This window comes from Notechis scutatus, chromosome 1, assembly GCF_049901735.1.
Source record: "Notechis scutatus isolate UNSWTSFEM ecotype Mainland chromosome 1, rNotScu1.2, whole genome shotgun sequence".
Classification (NCBI taxonomy): domain Eukaryota; kingdom Metazoa; phylum Chordata; class Lepidosauria; order Squamata; family Elapidae; genus Notechis; species Notechis scutatus.
The window spans coordinates 271,167,974-271,188,780 of record NC_142009.1 but is presented as its reverse complement, the minus strand read 5'-3'; the positions used below and the strand labels follow the sequence as shown (position 1 = coordinate 271,188,780).

The 20,807-nt window shown below is 37.1% G+C and overlaps 1 protein-coding gene across 2 annotated transcripts in view; it reads right to left on the bottom strand.

The window, feature by feature from the left end:
- Nucleotides 1–56: 56 nt before the first annotated feature.
- PALS1 (protein associated with LIN7 1, MAGUK p55 family member) overlaps nt 57–20,807 on the bottom strand; it is a 54,844-nt gene continuing 34,093 nt past the window's right edge. For both annotated transcript variants that reach the window (XM_026671161.2, XM_087951571.1), the window contains 10 exons: nt 19,706–19,852; nt 17,857–18,018; nt 15,854–15,931; nt 13,609–13,792; nt 11,899–11,970; nt 11,464–11,535; nt 8,887–9,054; nt 7,696–7,898; nt 6,508–6,618; nt 57–4,343 (listed from right to left, as the gene is read on the bottom strand). In XM_026671161.2, coding sequence (XP_026526946.1) covers nt 4,167–4,343; nt 6,508–6,618; nt 7,696–7,898; nt 8,887–9,054; nt 11,464–11,535; nt 11,899–11,970; nt 13,609–13,792; nt 15,854–15,931; nt 17,857–18,018; nt 19,706–19,852 — 1,374 coding nt within the window. In that variant the 3' untranslated portion in view covers nt 57–4,166. The remainder of the gene's footprint in view (nt 4,344–6,507; nt 6,619–7,695; nt 7,899–8,886; nt 9,055–11,463; nt 11,536–11,898; nt 11,971–13,608; nt 13,793–15,853; nt 15,932–17,856; nt 18,019–19,705; nt 19,853–20,807) is intronic.

Below are 20,807 nucleotides of genomic sequence, written 5' to 3'. Positions count from 1 at the left end.
GCAAATATACAAATCGGCATAAGGCTCTCGTATATAAAACATAACTCGATGCAAAGTAAGTAAGAAGTGAGTTTTATTTTTGGTAAGCAAATAAACGGTGCAAGATTTTCTAATTCTTTCTCAAAGGACAGTGAAACAGCTTCACAATTTAACACACGCAATATTCAAGTTTTGTTTGTTTAGCCTGTACCTTACTTGTCAAAAGGCTGATACAAGTTGCATCTGAGCTGTTTAAATCAGCGTGAAAATACTCTCAAACTTACTCAAGGATTAAAAGTTTTTATTTAAATACTTTTGGGCAAACTGGAAAAAACTACCATTGGAAAAAACTACCATTGAGAATCAGCTGTGTAGTTAGTAATCTCTACTAACTTATCTTTTTCTGCTGAGGGGTGGGGGGGTGGGTGGGGGAGGAAAGCAACGCATAGAGAATATTGGTTATCATGCCCAAGTTTGCTAATCTGATGGATCTGAATTGTACTCTCACAGATAATGACTTGTGCCAAGATAGTTGCCTACTGAATCATTAGAAAAAAGTAAATTGGACTGATGCACTTGAATAGCGAAAGAACTTCAAGCAAGTATAAAAATCAGGTGGCTTTTATCTCCTAGTACATTGCAGCTTTAGGAAGTGCCATCATATCTCTGCAACAGATGATATCCAATTCCATCTGCCAGCTGAAGAGATACCATTGGTAGAACACATTCTTCCACAACTGGTAACTCCATGGGTACTCCAGAGTTTGGGAATTCCCTGGAACAAGTCTGGGTAATGTCAGTGGAATTAATTTTGGATATTGTTAAATTCAATGACAGCTGAGGGGTACAATAACTGCACTTCAAAAGTGCTTGAGGCCTGTGTATGAGTACAGCACCTCTCTATTCTTTCTTATAATGGCCTGAGCTTTATCCAGCTTCTATGGGAGCTTGAATAAAGGGGCAACTCTGCTTTAAGAGTTTCACTAATTTTTAAAAAGCAGATTCCTTTAAGCAGTGGCAATCTTTTTTTCAGGCTTGCCAGAATCCCTAAAAATGTCAAGATGCTTTAATAAACAGGGATGTTATATTCACAAAAGGAAACCAAAGCATGCAGAGCCCGAATAGCAAAATTTCCTTATAATTAGCCTTCATCAATCAAGTAGTTCCCGTATCTCTTATGACTGCAAATTCCAGAATTCTTCATCTTGGCTATGCTGCCCAGGAATTCTGGGAGTTGTAGCCCCAAATATATCTGGAAGCACCAAGCTGGTAGAAGGATATTTGGAACAATGCTGGTGATACTTATCACCACAACAGACTGCACTGCAGTTTTTATAACTAATTCCATACACTCATTTTATTACAATATTTTGTAATATTAAGCCACTAAAATAAAAATATATTAACAGTTAACATTTACTTGAAGTCAGGAAATATACATGTTTACATTAGCATACAGTTTACAACATTGGTGCATTGTCACAGTTACCTTATAAGCCTCTTATTGTTCTTATTAGACACTATTACATTCATGCCAATGAAATAATTGATTAAAAATGTTCCTGTTTCAATAGCCAAGAAAAATCCAGTACGCTCATTCAGCATATAGCAAAACACTTAAATAGTAATCAATGTCTCTATTTTTTTCTAATCATACATTTTGAAAGATTTCAAAATGCATGCTTTCAGCAGCAGAATAAAGGAATAAATTTATTACTACCAATTGATCTATAAAACACCATTTTAACAATCTTAATACCATTATTTGGCTTTGTTACATCTGTTTCCTAAATGTTTTCTGTAGTTTTTTAAAACCTATCTTCTAATATTTAGTAATTTCTCTGTTCAGCAACCTCTAGATTCTTAGACATTAAAAGGGCAACACAAACATAACAAATTGCTTTGTGCATCTTAACATGTAATACACTCACTGCTGTGTCACATCAATATCATCTGTTGCTCCAGAATGCACCCTGGATTATATCAGAATTCAAGTATGATAGTGAAAAAAGTTGTAGGTTGGTATTCTACATGCATGTAAATGTTACACCTATTGCAAAAAATCAAATACAGATTTTATTATACACAATGTAGTCCTATCATCCTTGCTTTAAGTTGTGCTTGATTCTGGATTCTTGATTTCAGAGACATTTGCTTGAAGCTTTCTTAGAAACAAAACTGAAATGTTTCCCTGCCCTTTTCAACTTTTCAGTTTAATCTCTAGCCTTGGGATTTTTGATTATTTCCTATCCAAGCCTATCCTTGTTAAATTTTTCAAGATTAGCCAATGGTATTGAGATATGGTCATTTTGCAGCAATAGTTATGAGGAATAGGGCATACATGTTCAAAGTTGTACGCCTGGCCTACAAACTTAATTATGTTTAAACGTTCAATGCAAATTTACCAGAATCAACAAAACTAAATTATATGCAAGACAAGACAGGACAGGACAGGGGAATTCTGGGAGTTGAAGTCCACACATCTTAAAGTTGCTAAGGTTGAGAAACAGTGCCACAGTGCGTTTCTGATCCCTTAAGCAAAGAAAAAAGCTGGGATGCATTACATCTTTTTTAGTGACTTGTAACAATCATCAATAGTTAGAAATGATCACAAATCAAATGAGGAAAAAACACCAGTTTTCCTTCTCATGCATTCGAAGCAAAGTTGACTACTGGAGATGCATATTTATGTCTCAGAAATTATTCCATGTCATTTCTATTATCTACTGAAAGGCTTTACTGGATGAGGCACATTACTAGGTGATTATTTTACCATCAGCTTATAAATATTAGACTATACAGAATTTAAATGGGAGGGAACTGTTTTATATTTCCATTTTTTATTTTTTCTTCTTTTCTTGCTTGCTGAGGGATGCTTATAATACTGAACAATTTCAGTTCTTAAGCCAGTTTTTCCACACAGTTGCTACATGCCATATAGCATGTTCAACAATGAATAAAAAAGTATTATCCTTGCAGAGTTCTTTTCTATTTCATATATTATGAGGAAAAAAATGAAATAACATAAAGAAATAGCTAATACTTTATCTAATCAACTACACGTTGAAGTAATTCCAGTGTAAGACAGTATATAAAAATAAAAGCTATGATTGAGAAAAACATTTATTAATATTCACATTTAAGGGTGCCATCAACAATAAAGGAACAAAACTAATCTATTTCCAAAGCAGCTATTATCGGAGAAGCCACCAATATTTAGGACCTTTTAAGTACGGATATCTAGAAAAGAGAATAAGACAAGTTCCTAACATCCATATTATGTCACTGTTCCAGGGCTATAACCTGATTACTTAATACTAATTCCAACAGCCATGAGATGTCTTGTGCCTACGTATAAAAATATAAGAATATATGCTAATATTCACTATTCCCAACTCGTGTTCATTTGTTTGTTTATGAAAACAATTTTACAATGTAAGGAAGCAAAGCCTTGTAAAAAATCCATATAAGAATTGTCATAAAAATATAGCTCCCTTCTAAAATGTTCCACAGTTCTTTGGGATACCAGTGGCTCCCAATCAAGCAATATAGACAAAAGGGAGAAAAATCCATAAAAATATCACATCTCAAATATTGACTCATACATAGAATTCATCTTCAGTGGAATCACATTATTTAATAAGCTATCAATCTGATTTACAAAGTATCTAAAGACAAAAAAAGTTTTATTATTTACATTGTACATATTTTTAAAAAATTGCAGTGCTATTGGATAAAGGAATGTTTAATTAAAAAAATTAAATTTAAAATTTAAAAAAATTCAAGCCTAAGGACAACTCCATATAAGTGGCCCCTTATACTACTAAGAAGAAAATGTGCAGATTAATTTCTTTCTCTTATTTCATCCATCCAATGTTTTGGAAAGGTATTTTTGAGAGCTACAATATTTTCATTAGATCATTAAGTGTAAAGTAACCTGTATTAGTAATGATCATGGACTGTATAAATATACTTGCTTGAAGAACAACTCTAGACAAAAGAAGCTGTTAGAAAAACCTATTTAAATAATTAAAATGTGGCTTGTTCACACTGTGTCTAATTAAAAGTAGAGAAAGTCAGACATTCTACAATCGCAGCAACATTGTTGGATTTGAAGATTAAACAAATTAGTAAGGATGAAAAGGATGCAATTGGCAAAAACCTTTTCTTCATTGATGTGGTTCTCTTCATCGCAGCCAAGAGGATGGAACCCACTGAGGTTCTGTATCAAGTTTGTTAATTAAACGAAGTAATTCTTGATATGCTTTGTCAATATCAGAATTCACAATCGCTGTATCGAAGTAATGGCCATTATTTTGCTCCATCTCTCTGGTTTTCTCTATGATTTCTCTTAGTTCTTCTGGCTGAAATTGAAGTGGAAAAAATAACCTATATCAGCAATATTTATCTTGCTGCCTCTCACATGCATACAGATAGCCTTATAAAAAAATAGAACTCAGCTGCATAAGAGAAAGCAATATACAAGACGGACAAAACATTTCTGACAAATTTTAATGAACAGTGGACGTTTGTGAGGGGGAGTCCAAAGAAGTCTATCTTTGTTTTCTCCTTGCTTTTATTAAATATACCTCCCTTAACCTAGTAGAAATCACTATACAAATTTAGGCTATCTTTAAGAACTAGGGAAAATTATTTTGTTAAGTATAGTTGGATGTTAACTGCGACATCATTAACAGAAAAGGGAAATCAATGAAGTGAGAACCAAAACTCTATTAGCGCTAGTAGGTTAGAACATAACCATATAATTTTACTAGTAGGTTAGAACATAACCACATAATTTTCCTCTTTAACCATTACTAATGTGACAAGGGCACTCAGCCATAAGGAAGTAAATTGGGATGTTACAGGAAAATATAACAAGGCTGAAAATATACACTGCTCAAAAAAATAAAGGGAACACAAAAATAAGACATCCTAGATCTGAATGAATGAAATATTCTTATTAAATACTTTGTTCATTACATAGTTGAATGTGCTGACAACAAAATCACACAAAAATTATCAATGGAAATCAAATTTAGCAACCCATGGAGGTCTGGATTTGGAGTTACACTCAAAATTAAAGTGAAAAAAAAAAACACTACAGGCTGATCCAACTTTGATGTAATGTCCTTCAAACAAGTCAAAATGAGGCTCAGTAGTGTGTGTGGCCTCCACGTGCCTGTATGACCTCCCTACAGCACCTGGGCATGCTCCTGATGAGGTGGCGGATGGTCTCCTGAGGGATCTCCTCCCACACCTGGACTAAAGCATCCCCCAACTCCTGGACAGTCTGTGGTGCAACAGTTGGTGGATAGAGCGAGACATGACATCCCAGATGTGCTCAATTGGATTCAGGTCTGGGGAACAGGCGGGCCAGTCCATAGCATCAATGCCTTCATCTTGCAGGAACTGCTGACACACTCCAGCCACATGAGGTGTAGCACTGTCGTGCATTAGGAGGAACCCAGGGCCAACCGCACCAGCATATGGTCTCACAAGGGGTCTGAGGATCTCATCTCAGTACCTAATGGCAGTCAGGCTACCTCTGGCGAGCACATGGAGGGCTGTGCGGCTCCCTAAAGAAATGCCACCCCACACCATTACTGACCCACTGCCAAACCGGTCATGCTGGAGGATGTTGCAGGCAGCAGAACATTCTCCATGGCGTCTCCAGACCCTGTCACGTCTGTCACATGTGCTCAGTGTGAACCTGCTTTCAACTGTGAAGAGCACAGGGCGCCAGTGGCGAATTTGCCAATCTTGGTGTTCTCTGGCAAATGCCAAACGTCCTGCACGGTGTTGGGCTGTAAGCACAACCCCCACCTGGTGGACGTCGGGCCCTCATACCGCCCTCATGGAGTCTGTTTCTGACCATTTGAGCAGCCACATGCACATTTGTGGCCCGCTGAAGGTCATTTTGCAGGGCTCTGGCAGTGCTCCTCCTGTCCCTCCTTGCACAAAGGCGGAGGTAGCGGTCCTGATGCTGGGTTGTTGCCCTCCTGCGGCCTCCTCCATGTCTCCTGATGTACTGGCCTGTCTCCTGGTACCGCCTCCATGCTCTGGACACTACGCTGACAGACACAGCAAACCTTCTTGCCACAGCTCGCATTGATGTGCCATCCTGGATGAGCTGCACTACCTGAGCCACTTGTGTAGGTTGTAGACTCCGTCTCATGCTACCACTAGAGTGAAAGCACCGCCAGCATTCAAAAGTGACCAAACCATCAGCCAGAAAGCATAGGAACTGAGAAGTGGTCTGTGGTCACCACCTGCAGAACCTTTATTGGGGATGTCTTGCTAACTGCCTCTGCTTTCCACCTGTTGTCTATTCTATTTGCACAACAGCATGTGAAATTGATTGTCAATCAGTGTTGCTACTTAAGTGGACAGTTTGATTTCACAGAAGTGTGATTGACTTGGAGTTACATTGTGTTGTTTAAGTGTTCCCTTTATTTTTTTGAGCAGTGTATAATGATATACAAAAATTTAAACAACACAATTGAAAACATTACCTATCAGTATTACCTTTGGATTTTTGCCTTCTTTGGCCAGCAATGCACGAAGCCGTTCTTGTGAAGGAGGTGCAATGAAGATAATATATGGTTTCAAGTCTGAATTGCGTAAACTCTTCAATGACTAATGTAAAAATCAAATTTGTGCTATTAATATCCATACCAAACAAAATGAAACCATCAAAAATTAGTCATAACATGATACAAATTGGAAACAGGTACTGGATTTGAGCAACTGAATTCAAGACTAGTCGTCTTAATATTAGCCTATGTCTTTAACAAATCTGCCACTTTACAGAAAATTTCATAAGAAGTACAACAGGTATGATTAAAAGCTATATAATGAAAAAAAAACCTTTAACATATTAGTAGTGTAACAATAGAAAGTAATTAATATTATAATAAATCTAGATTTGGACATGACTTTTTCAGGAACAAGCATTGTATAAGGCCATTTTCTGTTTTTTAATTTTAAATATGAAACTGATTAAAGCCAAGAAAAGAATTTAAAGACTAGCAGGTGAAAATATAAAGTTTCTCTAAAAAACTTAATCCTTTCCTAAATTGGACTGTTGAAAAAAATAAAAAATATATATACAGATTTCTTACTAGTGCACTATTATGTATGCTAAGATGTATTGGGGTATGACCAAATATATTACAAGGATGTACAACTTCCAGTGTCTGTGATGGTAAGAATCGGAATGTGAAAAGTTGCACAAGGTAAGTCTCCAAAGAGAAAGCTAAGGCAACTGTATTCAAGTACAGGTTTTTCAGCATCACTGCCACATACATTAATTCTTAATACAAATTAGCCTTAAATATGCAGAGTTAACAACCCATGTTTAATTTTTTTTTAACAAAGCAGAAACCATTTCATGTTTCTCAATCATCGCAGTACAATAAAGTTTAATCAAAAAATATTCTGAAGCTGATAGCCAGTTTGGTGTAATAAGGCACCAGATTAGAAAACAGAAGACTACAAGTTTGTCCCGCCTTAACATGAAAGCCGGCTGAGTGACCTGGGGCCAGCCACCCTCTCTCAGCCCAACCCACCTCACAGGGTTGTTGTGGGGAAAATAGGACGAAGAAAATGTATTGGATAGGTTCTCCACCTTGAAGTATTTGTAAAAATAGACAGGACATAAACGAACAAATAAAATACATTTAAAACTTTAAAGTCCAAAACCTGTGTCATTACCTGTGTATGAAGATTTAAGAGACATATCTTTCCAGAATTGATCACCTGCCGGACAGAGTCTATGCTGGTACCATACAGATTCTTCTCAAATTCACCATGTTCAATAAACTTTCCTGCTGTAATATCAGTCTCAAATACTTGTCGTGATACAAAATGGTAATCTCTGCCAGCTACTTCATTGTCCCTCCTATTTCGTGTTGTATCTAAAAAAGACCAGTAAGAAGACTTAATAAATCTTGAGCAAGAAGGTACATGAATAGTATTATAATGTATCAATTTTCGGCTTCACTGGAGTTAACCAGGTGAGCTGTTTTTCGCACGTTCTACGTGTTGGTAATGGTGGCGGCTGGATCGCTTGGGGGACCCCCCCCAGCAGGCGGGAAATTGCAATCTAGTGCGCTCCCTCTTCTGTGTGGCCTTGATAAGGGCAATGCAGTGATGGTTCAGGAGAAGCCGCAGCTTTGTCAGGGTAATTAGACAAATTCAGAGACAGTGGGCTGACAAGAGCCTCACCAGGAAGCCTATCACCCAGGTCCCCTGCAAACCTGTCTCCAATTCTGAGCCCATCTTTACCACGTCTCTATAGGGCCATGACTAAGTTGTAACTGGGGTCCTGGCCGTTGGCGGAGAGGCGTGGCAAATTGATGACTCAGTCTCTGGGCAGAAAGGCATGTGTCAACCCGTGTATGGGTTCTCCAATTGGCATGCTGGAGAAAAAGCTATCTGCAAAAACCATTTTTCAGTTGAGCGTCCTTGAGCTAAATTAAAAACTTTTCGTTTTACATCCTAAATACTTCAATTCCTTAAATGGGTTCAAAAATCGTTACATGTTGTAACGTATGGCATATATACAGTCTTATATAGCACATTTCCAAATATTAAGAACACTGCTGAACACAGGATGCAGAGAATTACACATGCAATTAAAATTACTGAAACAGAAACAGAATAATACATTCTTAAAAACGTGAAATAACTAAATTGGTAATGTGAAGTTTTTGTGAATGAGATTGACAAATTTCTCTTTATGATGACTTATTTATTAATTACATATATATAATAACAAATACAGAACTAAGAAAGATTAGACTAAAGCATCTTCCCTCAATATCATTATACGTCAAATCTACTAAGCTACAAAATGACATACTAAAAAGATAGAGCAGTGAGATGTCCATAATTTCAACTTACGAGGAACTGCAGAAGCAAATCGGTCAGCTTCATTATTCATTAATCTTTGCCACAGTTCATTTTGACCACAGTTCTGGGGACCAATCAGGACAATAGGTCGTTTCCTATTTGCTGGCTGGTGATAAAGTGACATTTCTTCATAAGTCAAAATCTCCTCGTTGTCATAATCTTCAAAAAGAAAGCCCAGAATAAATGTACAAATTTTTAAAAAAGCTTATTCTTTTGTAAAAAATAAATACAATTCTTGTAGCACTGACAGGTTGAGAAATATAAATTCTATTTTGCAAATATCAGAACAGTTTGGATTTTAACAATAATTTGAAGAGTTTTCTCTCATTTCTTTTGCTGCTAACTCAGCTATTTTTTATAATTCTATAATGATAAAGAGAAAATGATAAGTAGACAGATATCCTATGTGTAATAATATGCATAGTGCCTTCCTAGTCAAGAAAGCACTATGCATATTATAACAGAATGCCTATATAGATATCCCAATGCAACATTTGTGCTATACATGCAATAAATGTGGGCGCATGTATTATGAAGTATTATATTAAAACTGCTAATGTTGATACTAAATTGCAGTGTGCCCGTAATTCAAAAAGCTTTTCATTAGTAGTTATTAGTAAACTGTATTGTGTGACTTCAGATATAGACACATACATGCACATATATACACATGTATGATATAGATTGACACGGTTGAGATTTAAATTAATAATAAAAGTACTCTGAGATGCCTTTAATAGATTAAGAAAATTATTCGCTCAAATACTGATCCAAAACATTAGATGTGGATCACATGCTTTTTGGCATCTTTCTTCATTACATGAAGTATCAAAACAGAAGGTCTATTTCCCATCCAAATTTTTGATCCTGATTAAAAGAAATACTCATATGTGTAGTCTTCAACTTACAACCATCTGTTTAATGACCATTGGAAGTTATGACATTACTGATAAAAGTGACTTATGACCAGCCCTCACATGACCATCATAGCATCTCCATAGTCATGTGATCCAATTCAGGCACCTGGCAACCGGCTTGTGTTTGTTATGGTTGCAGCATCTCAGGGTCGCAGGATTTTGATTAATTTCTAGTAAATTTTGCCATTTACAACTTTCTCAGGGAGCTTCTGACAAGCAAAATCAATGGAGGAAGCTGTATTTGATTAACCACCAGGCAAAGAGATCACAAAATCATATATGGCTCACTTAAGGACTGCATTACTAAGTGATGGAACTTCCAGTCCCAATTGTAGTCATAAGTTGTGAACTACCTGTATCCCTGAAGATTAGAATCATTTCTGAACTGCTATGGAGATACTGAACCCTCAAGTAAGAGTATGGTGGTAATCATGAATATGTTCAAAAACCAAACAAAAACAAGAGACAAGAGAACATATACAAAAAATGTATTTCAAATATTTTAAACAGTTCTGTGTGACTAATTTAATTTTAAAGTAAGCAACTGAGCTATCATAACTACTGTGCATTTTGATTTTAAAAAAGGAGAAAGGAAAGTTATACAGGTAGTGCTCAACTTATAAACATTCATTTAGCAACCATTCAAAGGCACTAAAAAAAATGATGTACATCCAATCCTTGCACTTACAACCACGGCAGTATCCCCATAGTCATATCTGTTCTGACCAAGGCTTCTGAGACTGTAATTATGCACACACTTATTTTAAAAACAAGTCTTGTTTTATTGCAATGCTGGGAATTATTTTCATTCCAACCGGTAATGAATCTCTAACAGTCCCTCAAGATAAGCATCCACCTTTCTTCCCTGTGAAGTGCTGCCAATGACAGAAGTGTCAAATAAACTAGAACAAAAACCAACCGAAGTACAAAGATCTTTAAGAATGAATCTGAACCGAACGAACAACTTTGCTTCCAACTTTCATCATCTTTGCTTGTCCTTTATACCTTATGGGAGGGGCAATCACCTCCCAGCCTTACTCCTGAGTCTCCCCTTTTGTTTCAGCTGCTCTTGCCTTTTAGCATCTCTGCGCACACGCGCATTGGGAACAGGCTCCCCTGGGTCCTCTGCCTCACTGCTGCCATTTCTAGGGCTCTGGAGGCAGCACCCCACTCCCAGATGGTCCTGGCTCCATCTCTGCATCGGGCGCAGGACCATCGTCCGAGTCCTCTCCAGACCCCCGGACTGATCCCCTTTCTTCCCCACTGTCCGATTCTGCTGCTGTCTGCACAGGCTGCCTGCGAACCACAACAACACCATCAAAATTTGGGCACTTGGCAACTGGTACTCATTTATGTATGACCTCATGCATGACATTCCCAGCAGGCTTCTGACAAGCAAAGTCAATGGTGGAAGCCAGATCTGATTAACAATCACATGATTCACTTAATAGTTGAAGTGATTCACTTAACAACTATTGCAAAAAATGTCCTAAAATTGGGTGTGATCTACTTAACAACCACCTAGCTTAGTAACAGAAATTCTGGTCCCAGTTTGTGGCTGCGAGTTGAGGACTACCTGCACCATATCCCATTAACACTTCATTCATCCAGAAAAAAAAGTATCCTGAAGTCAGTTGAAACCCTTTCTTACCATCATTTTTATTGGCATTGTACAAAACTTTCTTCCGTTTCTTTTTGTTCTTTTTTGCACACCAAAGTTTTCCTAAAAGCAACCAAAAAACAGTGGGTTACTCAACTCAATCTTTGTAGCTGTTTTTTCTAAACAATGCTTGTTAAGAAACACTGCATATAAGAACTGCCCTTAAGGAAGACCATGTTAAAGTTGATATAAGGTCTTCCAACTCCCAGAATCCCCAGGATAGCACACCCTGAAAGTTGAAGTCCACACATTTTAAAAGTTGCCAAATTTGAAAAACACTGAGCTCGATGTTGAAAGAAAGAAGAATACCCCTCTTAAGACAAATCAATTGTCCAGATAATAAATCCATCTATCCTCTGCGACTATTAAGACAACTGAAAATCACTAAACTTGCTAACACAAGTATTTTTGAAGTTTTCCACTTACCTGATTTTTCTGGCTCTTTGTCCTCTTCTATAGTTTGCTTCATTGCTTCTCTTTGCTGCTGAAAACTTTTTCCTTCATGAAAGAAAATATGTATGAGAATTAACACTGATAGAATATAACAGTATCTTTCTTAGAATAATAAACGTTATTTTGAGAGCATTTCAAAATAGGCTTGAAGAAAACTTCCACTGATCACTAAACATATATCTTTCATAAAATTGTATGAGAAATATTCTTCTCACCTTGTGAGCAATGTTGTTTTATCTATTTGGCAAGTCAAGACAATGGAATAAAATGGTTTCAGGTTCAAATTAATTCTGAAACCACTTCTCTATTATGGGATTGGCTCACCCCACTTGCTCTGGGAGAAAGGGCTGGCTATGGATCCAGTTGGCCAAGGAACTTTGGCTGATGGTCCAGAACAGCTTATTCTGGAACATTGTGCCCCACAAGATGAGATCTGTCCCCACCCTTTTAGCCTTCCAAGAAGGCCTGAAGACCTGGCTCAGCCAATTAGTTGGGGGTCCTATGGGGACATCCCTCATTGGAGATAGTAGATTGAGAAGATCCCACCTCCACCCTGTTTATGTATTGGTTCCTTTTTAACTTAATTTTTGTTAACTTTTAATGTTGTTTGTAATGTTTCAATATTTTCTATGACTGTTTTATGATGTTGTAAACCACACAGAATCATTCAACAATAAGATGGGCAGCATATAAATTTAATAAATAGATGTTACTCAATTAATTTATGTTAAGCAATTTCATTGCATTTCATGTCTACTTTTTTGTTATGATGATGATGATGATGATATTCATTTAGTTGTGTCAGACTCCTGGTGATTTTTTGGGCCAGGTCTCTCCAGATCTTGCACTACTTTGGTTTTTCCTATGCTCTGGCTGGGGTCAGTTTTCATGCTGTCCAGCCACCGAGTTCTTTGGCGGCCTAGTTCCCTTTTACTGCTAACTCTTCCAAACTTAATTACTTTCTCTAGTGATTTATTAATTATGGGTTTATCTATTTTCATTGTAATGTTCTCTCATCTAAAGCACTAATAAAAAGGGATGTAATACTTTGCTAGTCATTAATATGGTACAATACTAGAATGCTCCTATTTTTGTGAAAAAGTACATTTTTAGCAATTTAAATAATAAATTTCCAAACTAATATTTATTAATAGGTCCATTCTACCTTGCTATATCTTAAGTAAATATTTATTGTTATAAGCATGAATAAAATTAAATTTATTATTTGCTATATATAGTAGGAGCCATTTCAGTTGCAAGCTTTTGCCCTACAGCGAATATTCCTTTTGTAACTTCAATACATTTTATATGTATTTTATTTAAGACCAATAGCACTTACAAATATTTTCTTCTAATTTCAATATTACTGATTACATTTCAAATATACAGGAAAAACTAGTTTTAAAACATGATACTATTGTTGAAGACGTAACAATAAAATGAGCACATAAACAAACATTAAGTTTTCATGATTAAAAACTTAGGGGAACACCAGGTCACTAAACTGCTGGTATTAACTGTGCTATTGCTTCTGCCTTTTGTCAACTCTTCAAAAAAGGAATAATTGTATTATATTAGAAGGCATCATACAAAATAAAAAAGAATTCTTTGCTCAAGAGACCAATATGGGGGATATTTTATGAGTGCCCATGTGAATAGTCTGCTTTTCTTAACATTAAGTACCTGGAATGAGGCCTGCCAAAGGCTGATTTTCTTCATCTCCATCTCGATAAGCCTGCCACCAATTTGGATCTTCCTGGCTGATCACATGGAGTATATCTCCTTTTTGAAAAGACAGCCCTAACTCTCTGCAAGGGACATAAGGGTCATCAGAAGGATCGTAGTCAAAGTGAGCCTTCACATGTATCTAGGACACAAAAACATACAAACACAAAATGGATAGGCAATTCTAATGATTAATTTCTAGTAAAAAGGTCTCTCCCCCTTTTTTAAAAAAAATACCCTTACTTCAAAAACGGATTACAACTCCTAATGGATACAACATCTGATGGGTTCAATAGATTTCTTGGAGTTCTCCAGGAACCTGGAAGGTTTTTTTTTTAGGCTCCTTGCTGAATACTGAAATATAGACAACTACGGCACTTAAAGACCCGTGGTGGCACAGCGGTTAGAATGCAGTACTGCAGGCTACTTCTGCTGACTGCTAATTGCCAGCAGTTTGGCAGTTCAAATCTCACCCGGCTCAAGGTTGACTCAGCCTTTCAAGGTTGGTAAAATGAGAACGCAGCTTGTCGGGGGCAATTTGCTGACTGTAAATCGCTTAGAGGGCTGTAAAACACTGTGCAGCGGTATATAAGTGTAAATGCTATTGATATTAACAGGATAGGCCCTGACTAGGCACTCCCTGCCCACTGAACCCATGCAGTTCTTTGATTTATTGAGAAGCATTGTGAAGTGAAGTAGGCAAAGAGACAGCTGGGATGATGCTCAAGAAATGAATGTAACCTGATATTGGTAGGAGCCCAGGTTCAAACCTATGCTGTAGTTACAAGGGCATGGGCGGAGGGGCAGCTAATGGACTCTTCTGAGGATGGATAGGCTGAAAGATCCAATCAATGTAAGTTGCTATTATCTGGCTGAGAATTTCATAGATAAAATTATTTGCTTGTGTTCCCAATTAGAAAATGGATAAGCAGAATCTATAGAAATGTTAAAGTAACATGTTGTGCCATTATCTGGGAGGGTTTTGGACCCGTAGATCCCTCAAAGTGAACATAGTCTTCTGCAATCTTAGCTTTGCCACTTGTGAACTGGATCTGTCCCCTACCTGATGAATTAAAGCAATAAGGCAGGAGATTCGAAGTTGGATCTCACTTGTGATTAAGTGAGAGCTATCAGAGGTCCTTACAGAGCTGTTGGTTTGCCCACTTCTCAAGAAACCAGGCTTCAGTCTAACAAAACTGAACTATTTCTACCCTTTTACATTATTATTATTATTATTATTTTGGGGGGGGGGGGAGCAGGGGATACTGAGAACATAGTGGGGCCAATACGCAAAGGGCTCTGGAGGATATGAATTAGCTAAGACCCCTGGCATTCTGGCTTCAGGCCTGAGCAAGGGTTGGAAACTGCGCTGGTCATTCTGAAGAATGTCCTTTGGCAGTTCTTGGATGGAAGAGGTTTGAGTATCCTGGTGCTTTAGATCTTTCAGGATGCACTATTAGTAGATTTATTCATGTTAAGAAATAAGAAGGCTGACAGCCCAGGAGGATTTTCCCTTCTCTCTTACTTCTCCCAATGCTTCTCATGGGGAAGGGACAACTGATACTAAGAAAACCACTAAGATCATGGACGTCCCAAAGGTGCTTTTTCAAGAGACAACTGGACTTTCTGGTTTTTCTTTGAAGACGTTTTGCTTCTCATCCAAGAAGCTTCTTCAGCTAAGATATAGACATAACAATCCAGAAACCCTTTATCATCCTCTCCTGTTTATTTTCTCTTGCCTGTTAGAAAAAAAATTTGCTCTTCAAATTACTGCTCCAAACACTTGTAGAACTATACAAGACTCAGGGTCTTCTAAATTAAATTTCTTTTCCTTCTCATATAACCTGAATACTTCCTTTAAATAATAAATTGGGGCAGGACTTTAAGTAAAATTCAAAACATGGATTTTAGATTGCTATAACCAAGAATCAAGGAATAGGTGGCCTGATGTTGTTTAGTTTTTGAAATGTCAAATGACTCTGAATAACATGTCCTTAGATTTTAATGTTTGGTTTTAATTTATTTTTGTTTTAACATATATGCATAGATATATTTTTATCACTGTAAGACATCCAGAGTTCCCCGATGGTAAGATGGATGGCAAATAAGTTTTATAAATAAATGTAAATAAAGATTAAAAAAAACAACCCAGAGTATAAACATCAACTGAGCCTCTGTTATGTGAAGTTCACATGTCACATACCACTGTCTCCTTAGTAGGTGGGGGCTTATTCTGTTGGGTTGGAATCAGCACAAATGTCAGAGTGCCATGCATGTCTGCCTGTGAAAAAAAAGCAACAATGAATGATAATTTAAAATCCTCGGTAAATTACTGTTTTTACCCAACTGTCTTCTTTCTGTATGCTGATACTACATTTCACAACTCCATTTGGACATATTCTGATATAAAATGCTGCATTCTTCTTCTTTTAAAAATCAGCCAAACGTATCAGATCTATCATCGTAAGCAATTTAGAAATAAGAATGGTACCATTATTCAGGTCACACTTCAGAGACAGAATATCCCTGGTTTTTATTTATGAATTAACTTTTTGTCAATATTCCAACATATTTTAATCTGCTGGATTTTGACACTATACATATTCTGTTATTGTTTTCATTTCTTTAAGCCAAAGAATTTTAGAAGAGTTTTGCAAATAAAGAGTGGGATATGATTTATTATTTATTTGTTGATTTGTTTATTTATTTACAATCTTGCTTTTTTATATAAATAATTCAAGGCAGTAAACATACGTAATGCTCCTTCCTCCTCCTATTTTCCCAACTACAACTTCACAGTATCAGTGAGATGCATGGCACAACAACTTTTAATAAATAAATAACCTCTGTGAGATGAGCTGAGCCGAAATAAAGTGACTGCGCCAAGATCACCCAGCTGGCATTGTACTCAAAGTAGGATACTTGTTTTAAATGACTAGGAATGCATATGCACTAGGCCAGGGGTCGCCAACCTTTTGGACCCCAGGAACCACCAAACTCGTAATTTTAAATCCCATGGACCAGAGACCCTTGGAAAATCCCCCAAAAGGCTGCAAGAAAATTTCCCACCCTGTTTTCCTACTGATCGATCATTTTTTATTTGGGATCGCAGAATACAGTCTCCTGCTCCGTTCTCGGGGGAGGGAGAGAGAGAGAGAGAGAGAGAGAGGGAGGGAGGGAGGGAGGGAGGGAGGGAGGGAGAGAGAGAGAGACTGACTTTTGGCTTCATGCAAGGAAAGAAGCAGAAGCAGCAAAGTCTTTCTTTCTCCCCAAACTCTGCCAGAAATGAGTCTTTGCCGGCGCAGCCTCTTGGAGCAGGATGCCTTGCAGGGTCCCAAAGACTCATTTCTGGAAAAGTTTGGGGGAGAGAAAGAAAGACTTTTGCTGCTTTCCTTGCGTGCAGCCAAAAGCAGAAGAAGAAAGAAGTGGAAAGAAGCATTGCTTTGGGGGGTGCTTTGGGGGTGACATTTCTCTGTGGACCACCAAAATTTTCTTGTGGACCACCAATGGTCCCCGGCCCACTGGTTGGCAACCACTGTACTAGGCTGTATCCCATGCATATTTTAATGTAGTGTAATGCTGGTTGTTTTAGAGTTAATATTTGTTCATTGGGTTCAAACTAATTCAATTTATTTGTAATTATTGTGTTTTGTACTGTACCTAACAATATGATAATCAGCCTTTTTTAGTGCAACTTACAGATATTAAGCCAGTCTCATTATATCTTAAGATATACATGGAAATTTTGATTAGTAAAAAGTATTTAAATCAGAAATAGTTACAATACAGAGATTAAACATTCCAGAAATATAAATATAGAAACTGATGCATGCTATTAAAGTTTAGCCTAAACAAAATTCCTGACTTCTATAAATGGGTGCTCCAAGATGGAGCTCCAAGAACAGATTCTTTGAAATTGTTGCCATTTGTAATTGGCATGCTAAGGATAATATCAGGTTTTCTTTGCCCCAGCCTCTTTTTTTCAATTGTATTGCCTGAACAAGCCCCTGCAGTTTTCTTGGCAAGGTTTTTCATAAGTGATTTACCATTACCTTCTTTCAAGGGCTGAGAGAAAGTATCTGGCCCAAGGTCACCCAACTGGCTTCTTGCCCAAGGCAGGACTAAAACTCATGGTCTCCTGATTTCTATCCCGATGTCTTAACCGTTATATCAAACTGGCTCTATCAAATAAGTGACATAACATACCAGCAAGTCAAAAACCTCATTAACATCTTTTCCACGAATTTCAATTCCATTGATTTCCAAAACTTCATCACCTTCATGTAAGAGCCCACTCTTTTCAGCAGCACCTCCTTTCACTATTCGACTAATGATGACTGCATCCATTTCATTTCGCACTGTAGCACCCTATGTAATAAGAAGTGTACATTTGAGATGATGATGAGAAATATCTTATTATTAAAATTTTAAAAAGTTTGTTTTGAATCAGATAGAAGTACACCACTCAGGCATCTTATGCTCAATCTGTCAGTCTAATCCAGTGTTTCTCTACCATGTTAAATTTATGATGTCTAGACTTCTACTTCTACATGCTGGCTGGGGAACTCTGGGAATAGAAGTCCAGACATCTTAAAATTGGTCTGATCTATTCCACAGAGTAACACAGAAGACAGAAAATCTGCAAGAGAATCATGCATATTTTTGTTTGTGAATGGTATTCTGCAGTCTTTCATGAGTAGGCTAAAAATAGAATGAAAAGAAAAACTGAAAATACAGTTTCTAGATAATATTTAGTTTCTATTGTTAGCACAACAACAAAAACACAAAATGCCTTATAGCATCTTGTGCCCATCATTACAAAAAAAATTAAATCTTTCTTCTAATAAATGTGCAGCGTCATACTTAGGTTTTGTGCTCACAGAGCCAGAAAAAAATAACCAGATAATTTTTTTTTTCATTTCCTTTCTTGAACCTATCATATGGATATAAAGTGATAAAAACAAAAATGTCCTTTGGGAAGAAGAGTTGTGATATAATGGTAAAGATGCATGCATCCTGTCAGCCTTTCAAGATATGGCAGGTCTGGAAACACATCATAAGTATTCCAGCAAAACTATTTTTATAAGGTATAATAAGCACAAGTGTGAAAGGGTTTCTTTTTACCCAAATAGAATCAAAGGTATTATTTTGAGTTTATTTCTCAGGCTTTTCATTTTCCCACATTGTATCCCTTAATGCAGGGGTCCCCAACCGCCGGTCCGCGGACCGGTACCGGGCCGCGGAACAAGCCTTACCGGGCCGCTTGGTTGCTGGCGCCGCCATCTTTTTGGTAAAAAAGCAATTTTTCGTCAAAAGATGGCGGCGCTAGCGCTGGTGAGCTTTTCCGGTAGAAAGCCATTTCTACCCAAAAAGCTCACCAGAAAGCGCTGGCGCCGCCATTGACGAAAATCACTTCCGTGACGCCACCGGAAGTGATTTTTCGTCAAAAGATGGCGGCGCCCAGCTGATGCCGGAACCGGGCCGCAGCGCCCAGCTGACGCCGGAACCGGGCCGCGGCGTCGAAAAGGTTGGGGATCCCTGCCTTAATGGCTTCTCCTTTCCAAGATCATCTCTCTTCTATATATTGTGATGAACATGAGTGCAATTACAGAACTAGTGGAGTTTATCCAAAGCACAGCAGTTTACTGAAATGAATTATAAAGATTCATAAAGAAATTCTGTAATGCCAATTTTTTCTAGCATACTTTCTATGGAAAAATAACAATACCTAATAGATATCTGAAATTAGTCTTTTTAGTATATTCATATATTGAGGAACATTGAGAGCTATGCCCAATAAATATTGAAATTATGCTCAATTTTCAATTCAATTTTTCCAGAAAAATACATATGTATGCGAAACCAGCACTTGAACCTGTTTAAAATAGATCAGAATTTCCAGGAGAATCTGAGAATGTGAGCAAAAACTCATTATTCAGACTTTTTGTATTCCCTTTTTTCAGATAATGTACTATAATGTAGTATAATGATCAGACCAAGCATTATGAAAAATATGGGAGTCAATGTTTATCCAGATCACATTTAGTATACTTACCAATGGAATATCCCTAGCTTTTTCAATGCGAACAATTTTAACTGTTTCTCCTCCATACACACCAACATTTTCATATATCTTTTCATCTGCCACTGATTCTGGTTGCATTTCCTGCTCAGCAACTTTATCATGAGCCAAAAGTAGTGCCTAGTGCAAAACAGTAAACTTAAAATTTATTATAGTAAATTGTACCATTGTGTTAATTATAGTAGATAGCAAAGAGTAAGCGGGACAGGGTAAAAGTACCACAAAAATTCAATACTGGATACAAAATTCAATACTGGATGTGGTATTAACCAGAATACACTTTTCTTGTATTTTCTTCTGATTCCATATGGGTGGGCAGTCAAATTAAGGAATGGTACAAGTTACAGTCAGTTAACAGCCGTAACTGAGACCACCAATTTCACACATGAATGCAACAGCAGGTCTGATTGCAGTTCTTATGCATATTTGTTAGGAGCATGCATGTTTGTTACATGACAGCAATTGCTGCCAGTTTGCCCACTGACATTGCTTGTCAGAAGTCAGCAGTTATAGGCCAATTGTCAAGTGCCTGAATTGCAATCATGTGATTACAGAGACATAACTTCAAGGATCCACCATAAATTTCTGTTCAGTGGCATCATAACTTCCAAAGGTTGCCAAATGAATGCTTGCTATGCAAGGACTACCAGTATTCCTTGAACCCATTGTGGTTCAAGGAATAAGGGATTTTTATCAATACAAGCTGTAAAAGTTAATGTAACAGGGAATTGTTTTCCATTTATTATGTTTTTTATTATTAATTCATGTTATCCTATGAAAAACAGTAAATAATTGTGCTGGCCATTATTGATGCTAAGTCTCATTCTGGTACTATTGATGCTAAGTCTCATTCTGGTACTATTAAAAGTACTCACATGTTCATACTGCTAGCATTTTACAACTGACACTTTAGAAAGTTCACAGTCAACAAATTAATTTGTTTTAAATCTTGATTTTTCATCATCGTTGCACAAACACCAACAGAAATACATGTGTAGTTATCTCAATTATATAATTACTATTTCTTTGAAATCAGAGTTTTACCATATGGATAGAGGAAAAAAACAGTAGATAT